This window comes from Dendrobates tinctorius, unplaced genomic scaffold, assembly GCF_039654945.1.
Source record: "Dendrobates tinctorius isolate UK_male_01 unplaced genomic scaffold, ASM3965494v1 ptg000034l, whole genome shotgun sequence".
In the NCBI taxonomy this organism is placed as follows: Eukaryota; Metazoa; Chordata; class Amphibia; order Anura; family Dendrobatidae; genus Dendrobates; species Dendrobates tinctorius.
This window is the reverse complement of record NW_027361702.1, coordinates 9,155,192-9,164,428: the sequence shown is the minus strand read 5'-3', so window position 1 is coordinate 9,164,428 and position 9,237 is coordinate 9,155,192. Positions and strand designations below refer to the sequence as shown.

The 9,237-nt window shown below is 42.6% G+C and overlaps 1 protein-coding gene across 1 annotated transcript in view; it reads right to left on the bottom strand.

Annotated features, from left to right (window-relative positions):
* Window positions 1–2,880: 2,880 nt before the first annotated feature.
* The window catches only part of BTK (Bruton tyrosine kinase), a 289,004-nt gene continuing 282,647 nt past the window's right edge, over window positions 2,881–9,237 (bottom strand). The window contains exon 19 of the mRNA XM_073573073.1: window positions 2,881–4,150. Within this exon, the coding sequence (XP_073429174.1) occupies window positions 4,082–4,150 (69 nt within the window). The 3' untranslated portion in view covers window positions 2,881–4,081. The remainder of the gene's footprint in view (window positions 4,151–9,237) is intronic.

The following is a 9,237-nucleotide window of genomic DNA, read 5'->3' as shown; positions in this document are numbered from 1 at the left end:
AACACACAGAATATCCAAGGTATAGTTAGTCAACGATATAACTGTTTAAAAACAAAAGTAAGTTACAGCAATCCTTAACAGTTAGGCCTGTTGCACACTTCAGTTGTTTGACGTCAGTTGAAATCCGCCAAAGTGTAAAAAAACGGATCCGTTTCCGAGAGAGAGAATTTTCTGCTGCCAGAACGGGTTTTGGGGTTAAATTTCATGAAAGGAAATTCATCCGGGCATGCTTAGTATAAAAAAGCGGAATCCGTTAGCGGATTCCGTCAATCAACAGTTTACAACGGATCCGTCGCCCATAGGCGTCCATTATAACGCATGGCGGACAGCAACAGATCTGTTGCTATCTGCTGTTTTAACGCAGACAAAAAACGTTTCATTGTCCGTCCACTCCAGACAGCGGACGCCAAAATTATGATGGATCCGTCAAAAAACGGATGCAACGGATGACCATCCGTCAAAATCCGCCGCTAAGGCCGGTTTCACATTTGCGCTTTATAGCGCAGCGACGGCCTGCGCACGGCCGCTGCTAAGCCCCGCCCCCTCCCGGCTCCCTGCCCACCCCATCCGGTCATCGCCGCCTACTAGCGTACATGGACGCTTGCGATCTGCGCACCCTATCTTTAGCATAGGGTGCACAGATTGTGCACTGGCCGTGCGCTAGCAGGATTTTGCTGTGCGCTGCGCACTTTTCAAGGTGCGCTCGTGTGCGCCGAACGCAGCATGTTGCATTTCGGCACGCACGGCGCACCTTCAAAAGTCCGCAGCGCACGGCAAAATCCTGCTAGCGCACGGCCAGCGCACGATCTGCGCACCCTATGCTAAAGATAGGGTGTGCAGATCGCAAGTGTCCACGTGCGCTAGTAGGCGGCGATGACCGGATGGGGCGGGCAGGGAGCCGGGAGGGGGCGGGGCATAGCGGCGGCCGTGCGCAGGCTGTCGCTGCGCTATAAAGCGCAAATGTGAAACCGGCCTAATGCAAGTTTATGGGAAAAAAGGCGGATCCGCCCAAAAAAATGGCGGATCCGTTTTTTTCTAAAAACGGCGGATTTTGACTGACGTCAAACAACTGAAGTGTGAAACAGGCCTCAGTAACAAGGTAAATCAAACTATAAAGCAGAAATTGCTATGAGCAGATTAGCAACAGAAGTTGTTCACTATGCAATACTGAAGTCCTCTGTGCGAAGGTGGTACGTCCATTCACTGAAATTACCACGTAGCTGCTCTTGCTCTCTCTGTCTGGGATTCTGGCCTTAGTGGGGTCACTGAATTGTCCCCGACATCGAGTAGGCCCTTTCTTTCGTCCAGGGTCCCCACACTTGCTCGGGTGTGCCGGTTGGTAACGCTGGCCCTGCCTGTAGGCACCCCACAAGATACACACCTGGTAGCACATACTAATAGGGATAAGCAGTACAGATAAAAGCAAAAGACCAATGGAAAACTATTAATGAAAGCATCAAATTTTACCCTTGTGCTACACTAAGCACTTATCTGCAACCCCCACACTTTAATGCAGCCCTCGCTCTGCTCAGCAACCTTGCTTGGAGTCTCTCGAACTTGTGCACCAATTAAGTGGAGTTTTCTCAGTTTTCCGCTATTATTGGCAGATGCCAGCTGTGTTCATGTCATTTGTGTTCAGTGACATTGCCTGCATTACCTGCACCCAGGACAAGGCAAGTATTTTACACCCCCAAATCCTTGGGCCATTAGCACTGCTTGAGCCCCTTGCACCGGTCCAATATTGAAACCCTTAAACCGCAAGCACATGTATTATATTTTATAAAACGTTACAGTTTGCCTTTGACTCTCTTTTTTCTCAATTTTTCGGAAATCCCAAATAAAGTTTTAAAAAGAAAAAGTTATACATTGTGTAAGGACTCACGTTCGCAGGTAGGCAGTGTGTAGCGTTCACACGGGCACTGGATTATTGTATCACAACAATGTGACGTTTATTTTTCACTGGTTTCTCAGTACCAAACAAGACCTTAAACAAATCTCTAGCTTTGTCCAGGCACTAACTAAGCAACACAGACCCTGACTACTCGGACATGGCTGAGCTAGTCCCAGTTTGGTCACATAAAACAGCTATTGTCCATAGCACGGCCTATGCAGTCTATTCTCAGAGAGATTCTGGCTTGTCTCTCTCTACAGCTCCAACACAAATCCACTCTGGTCAGCTAGCCGGGTGGAAATAATCAGTGTCTGTAGAGCTAGGATTTATCCCTAACCTACCTGACTTTGTTACAGTTTTTATATATTTTTTATTGCATGTTTTTATTTACCTGTTTTAATGCACTAACCCCATCACTAATGCTATCCCTCACCTCCAAGGAGTTGTCTGACTTTAGCCTATAAGTCTGCAGTCACTCTATGAGGAATCTCCGATGTTGGCGCTGGGAGAGGTAGGCGTGAGACCACAAGTTTGTGATCTGCATACATGAGATTGCGTGCCAACTAGATGTGTGGCCTCACCCAATCCAAGTGTATTGAGTGAGGCTGGACACGTCTAGTCGGATTGTGGCCGGGATTATGCAAATGTCATACTTGCGATCACTTGATTTCTTGCTCCCAGCGCTGACACCAGAGAACACTCACTGCGCAGTTTGCGCAATGTGAGGATTCACAAGTCTGCAATCACATAGAATCACTGTAGACTTGTGGCCTAAGGTCGGACGGCCCCTTTAAATATAACCCTTAATGCTATCCATAGTTAGAGTTATAAACAAGTTTTAAAAAAAGGTAACAAGGAATTTTAGTAATGAATGGCGGCCATATTGCTTCATAACTCAGTACTGTTTCACTTATAAACTCCTTGGGTTATAGAAAGGTTTTCTTTCATAGTTGTCAAAAAATAATGAAGACAAAATGGAGCTTGGGAGAAGATGGTGGAATCTTTAATTTCCTTTACACTGCACAACAATACCACACAAAATGACAAGACGGCTGCATATTACTATATACATATTACTAGACTGCATTGCAGGGGCGAGTAGATCAGGGAGTCCTTGGACTCATACTGAGCTCAGTATTTCACCTTACAGACATTCAATTTGCCGTAAAATGAACGGTCAGAATATTACACAGGTTGTGAGTGGTATTGCAGCTTGGCAACATTCAATTCAATAGAGCTCTGTTGCGTTACCAGACATAACCTGTATAATGTTTTGGAGCGAAGGCAGCTGTGTTTTTCTAATCCCTGACAAGCCTTTTAGAGGGAATCTGTCAGTATTTGTCACTTTTGCTATGGGGGGCAGAGACCCTGATTCCAGCGACGTGTCAGTTAGTTTACTAGGTGCATCAGTTGTGCTACAGTCACTGTATTATCTGCTGCGGATCTAGCAGAGCTCAAAATCCTAAGCTCTGTATAACCCCGCCCACACCACTGATTGGCAGCTTTCTGTGTACACTGTGAACAGGCAGAAAGCCGCCAGTCAGTGGTGGGACATCATGCTGCTCTCAGATTACATAGCATAAACCTGCTGACGGAATCCCTTTAAGGTTAAAAAATACAAAAATGCTTTAGATATGAGTATTTTAATTACTGCACATGATGACTGCCAAACACTATTCACTCACGTAACTCTGCATTTGACTATGTTTAAAGAATAAATGACACACAACTATAGTACAAGTAAAAATTACATTGCCTCCTTCTGAATGGATTATTTACTCTGAATTCACCGGTGACTTAAGTTAGAGCTCACTGAGGGATCAGATGACTGTTGCTTCTCATAAAAGTCTATGGAAAGGGAAAGAGGATGAAAGAGCTGGAGGCAGATAGCGACATCCTGCCCCAAGGATGCTTGATCCAAGGGTTACGCTTTAATATTCTATATTTATGTGTCTGTATTCATATTATAAAAAAAAAATGACTTGAACATGATGATTTCCATTTTCTATAAATATCAACAAATGAGAACTATAACAACGTATTTTCTATTCCGATTGCAGGTAAACCAACAATATTAAAAGCACAATGACCTCAGAGCTCAGATATAAAGTTCAGTGAGTCTGTTTAATTCCGGTCATTAATTTGCATCGAACCCACGAGTTTCAGCAAAATCTAAAGTTCTATGCTTCTTTACAATTCCTCCATGAGTGCCAAAATTGCAGCCTGTAGGTTTCGAAAGGCCGGTCTCTCATCAGCTTTCTGTGCAAAAAAAAAGAAGAAATGAACGATTTATGTCCTTTATATCTCAAAATCATAAATCAGTACATTCTAACCTCCTACATAAATACTGAACCATATATCCCAATTCCCAAACCAAACACTCAAAAGGGAATAAAGAGGCATAAAAAAGGCAATTAAAATATAAATATTATCAAAATTTAAACAAAGCGTATTTCATTAGAAATAGTAACGGGCACAGTTAGTAGGCTGGAGACTTTAGCAGTACAAAGAAACTTCTAGCGATAAGACATATAGACACTTAGATCCTGATATAAACCAGTTTAACCCCTTCACTACCAAGGGTGGTTTGCACGTTAACTCCCAGGCCAATTTTTACAATTCTAACCATTGTCCTTTATGAGGTAATAACTCTGAAACGCTTCCATGGATCCTGGTGATTCTGACATTGTTTTCTCGTGACATATTGTACTTCATGTTAGTGGTAAAATTTCATTCAAATAACTTGTGTTTATTTGTGAAAAAAACAAATTTGGCGAAAATTTTGAAAATTTCACAATTTTCCAACTTTGAATATTTATGCCCTTAAATCACAGAGATACGGCACACAAAAAACTTGATAAGTAACATTTCCCACATGTTTACTTTACATCAGCACAATTTTGGAACCAAATATTTTTTTTTTTTTAGGAAGTTATAAGGGTTAAAAGTTGACCAGCGATTTCTCATTTTTGCAACACCATTTTATTTTTACAGACCACATCACATTTGAAGCCACTTTGAGGGGTCTATATGATAGAAAATACCCAAAAGTGACACCATTCTAAAAACTGCACCCCTCAAGGTGCTCAAAACCACATTCAAGAAGTTTATTAACCCTTCAGGTGCTTCACAGGAATTTTTTGAATATTTTAAACAAAATGAACAGTTAACTTTTTTTCACAAAAAAAATATTTCAGCTTCAATTTTTTTTATTTTACCAATGGTAACAGGAAAAATTGGATGGCAGCAGTTATTGTGCACTTTCTCCTGAGTACGCTGATACCTGATATGTGGGGGGGAACCACTGTTTCGGTGCATGGCAGAGCTCAGAAGGGAAGGAGCGCCGTTTGACTTTTTCAATGCAAAATTGGCTGGAATTCAGATTGGATGCCATGTCAGGTTTGGAGAGCCCCTGATGTACCTAAACAGTGGAAACCCCCCACAATGACCCCATTTTGGAAACTAGACCCCCCAAGGAACTTATCTAGATATGTGGTGAGAACTTTGAACCCACAAGGGCTTCACAGTAGTTTAAAACGTACAGCAGTACAATTAAAAAATCATATTTTTTCCACAAAGATGATCTTTTCACCCCCAATTTTTATTTTCCCAAAGGTAACAGGACCCTAAAAGTTATTGTGCAGTTTGTACTGAGTGCGCTGATACCCCATATGTGGGTGTAAACGACTATTTGGGCGCATGGCAGAGCTCGGAAGGGAAGCAGCGCCATTTGACATTTTTGGCTGGAATTGAGATCGGACACCATGTCGCGTTTGGAAAGCCCCTGATGTACCAAAACAGCGGAAACTCCCCACAAATGACACCATTTTGGAAACTAGACCCCCCAAGGAACTTATCTAGATGTGTGGTGAGCACTTTGAACCCCCCAGTGCTTCACAGAAGTTTATAATGCCCGGGTGTGAAAATAAAAAAATCGTATTTTTTCCACAAACATGATCATTTAGTCCCCAATTTTTTTATTTTTACCAAGGTTACCAGGAGAAATTGGACCCCAAAAGTTGTTGTCCAATTTGTCCTGAGTACGCTAATACCTCATATGTGGGAGGAAACTACTGTATGGGCACACGTCGGGGCTCGGAAGGAAAGTAGTGATGTTTTGGAATGCAGACTTTGATGGAATGGTCTGCGGGTGTCATGTTGCCTTTGGAGAGCCTCTGATATGCCTAAACTATTCAAACTACCCACAAGTGACCCCATTTTGGAAACTAGACCCCCCACGGAACTTATCTAGATGTGTGGTGAGCACTTTGAACCCCCAAGTGCTTCACAGAAGTTTATAATGCCTGGGCATGAAAATAAAAAAATCATATTTTTTTCCACAAAAATGATATTTTTGCCCCCAATTTTTTATTTTCCTAAGGGTAACAGGAGAAATTGGACCCCAAAAGTTGTTTTGCAATTTGTCCCGAGTAGGCTGATACCCCATATGTGGGGGTAAAACAATGTTTGGGCGCATGGCAGAGCTTGGAAGGGAAGGAGCACCATTTGACTTTTTCAACGCAGAATTGGCTGGAATTGAGATCAGATGCCATGTTGCGTTTGGAGAGCACCTGATGTGCCCAAACAGTAGAAACCCCCCAATTCTAACTCCAACCTTAACCCCAACACACCCCTAACCCTAGCCCTAACCCTAATGGGAAAATGGAAATAAATACATTTTTTTTATTTTATTATTTTTCCCTAACTAAGGGGGTGATAACGGGGGGCTTGATTTACTATTTATGGCGGTTTTTATATTTGGCAGCTGTCGCACGCTAAAAGACGCATTTTATTGTAAAAATAGTTTTTGCATCACCACATATTGAGAGCTATAATTTTTCCATGTTTTGACCCACTGAGTCATGTGAGGTCTTATTTTTTGCGGGACGAGTTGACGCTTTTATTGGTATCATGTTCGGGCACGTGACATCTTTTGATCGCTTTTTATTCTGATTTTTGGGACGCAGAATGAATAAAAAACAGCGTTTCATGAATTTCTTTTGGGGGGGTGCGTTTACACCGTTCCGCTTGCGGTAAAATTGATAAAGCGGTTTTATTCTTTGGGTCAGTACGGTTACAGCAATACCTCATTTAGGTCTTTTTTTATGTTTTAGCTCTTTTATGCAATGAAAACAATTTTATATAAAAAATAATTATATTTGCATTGCTTTATTCTGCTATAACTTTTTTATTTTTTCGCTGATAATGCTGTGTGGCGGCTTGTTTTTTGCGGGACAAGATGACGTTTTCACCGGTAGCATGGATATTTATATGCGTCTTTTTGATCGTGTGTTGTTGCACTTTTTGTTCGGCGGTATGATAATAAATCATTATTTTTTGCTTCGTTTTCTATTTTTATTTTTTAAGGGGTTTGCTAAAGGGGTTAACTAATGGGACAGTTTTATAGGGCGGGTCGTTACGGACGCGGCGATACCAAATATGTGTACTTTTATTGTTTCTGGGTTTTTTCCAAAAAATGAATTTATTAGGGAATATATGTATATATATTAATTTATTTAGCGATTTTTTTAAAATAATTTTTACAATTTTTTTTAACTTTATTACATTGTCCCAGGTGGGACATGACTGTCCTGTTACAGATCGCTGATCAGCAATCTGTCACAGGCAGTGCTGCAGGCTTCCTCCTTGCCTGCGCTTTGCAGGCATGAGGAAGCCAGCTCCCTGCAGGCCCCTGAAGGTCCCCGTCGCCATATTGGATCCGGAGACATGCAGGGAAGGAGCCCCCCGCAGCAGCGCAGCACATTGCACTGCTGTGGGGGGCTCAGGGAAGCACGGAGGGAGCCCCCCCTGCCGATGCTTCCCTTTAACCGCCGGTACACCGCGATCATGTTTGATCACGGTATGCCAGGGGTTAACGTGTCGGGGGCGGTCTATGACCGCCCAGGACACATTGTGCCAGGTGTCACCTGTGATAATCAGCTGACACCCGGCCGCAATCAGCTGCGCTCACCACGTGGGCGCCGCTGATCGCTATGACGTAATATTCCATCCATGGGAATTAGGTCCCAGGTCACATGGACGGAATATTTCGTCCATTGTAGGAAAGGGGTTAAAAAAAGAGCATAGTGCATTGTCATTACATAGTTTTCATGGCTGGTAACCAAACTGATATAAGCTTTCATTCCAAGAAAATCCTGTGGAGTATCTCGAATGGCAACACATGCCACAGGTTTATTGCTCCTGACATACATTACCTTGAAAAAGTATTCATACCCAGGGAACTTTTTTTTTTTTTTTTTTTTTCATGTTGTTATACCCACAAACTTTAATCACATCCAGAAGTCACATAATTAGTCAATTAAGTCCACCTTTGTGTAATTTCTTCTCAGTATAACTACAGCGGTTCTGTGAAGGCCTTAGAGGTTTGTGTGAGAACATTAGGGAACAAACAGCATCATGAAAACCAAGGAACACAACAGACAGGTCAGGGATAAACATGTGGAGAAGAGTAAACCTGGGTTGGGTTATTAAAAAAAAAATAGCCCAAGCTCTGACCATCTCAATGAGCACTTTTCAATTCATCATCCAAAAATGAAAGAGCATGGCACAACTGCAAACCTACCAAGAAATGGCCGTCCACCTAAACTGACATTCCAAGCAAGGAGAACACTAAATTAGAGAAGCATCCGAGAGGCCTATGGTCACTGGAGAAGCTGCAGAGATCCATAGCTCAGGTGAGAGAATCTGTCCACAGGACAACTATTAGTCATACATGCCACAAATCCGGCCTTTATGGAAGAGCAGCAAGAAGTAAGACACGTTCCAAAGCAAGCCATAAGAGGTCCGAGTTGTAATTTGCAAAATGCCATGTAGGGGATACAGCGATCATGTAGAAGAAGGGGCTCTGGTCAAATGAGGTCAAAGTAGAATTTTTTGGGCTAAATGTAAAACGCTATTTGTGGTGGAAAACTAACACTACAAAGCACCCTGAAAACACCATCCACACCGTCACACTTGATGGTAGCAGCATTATGCTGTGGAGAGGATTTTCTTCAGCAGGGGCAGGAAAGCTGGTCAGAGTTGATGGGAAGATGGATGGTGTTAAATTCAGAGCAATCCTAGAGGAAAATCTGTTAGAGACTGCAAAAGAGTTGTGACCGGGACGCAGATTCACCTTCCAGCAGGATAACAGCACTAAACATCCTGCCAGAGCCACAATGGAGGGTTTAGATCAGAGCATTTTCATGTGTGTGAACAGCCCAGTCACAGTCCAGACCCAAATTCCATTGAGAATCTGACAAGACGTGAAAATTTCTGATCACAGACGTCTCCATCCAATCTCACTGAGCGAGAATGCAAAGAAAAGGGACAAAATGTCACCTCTA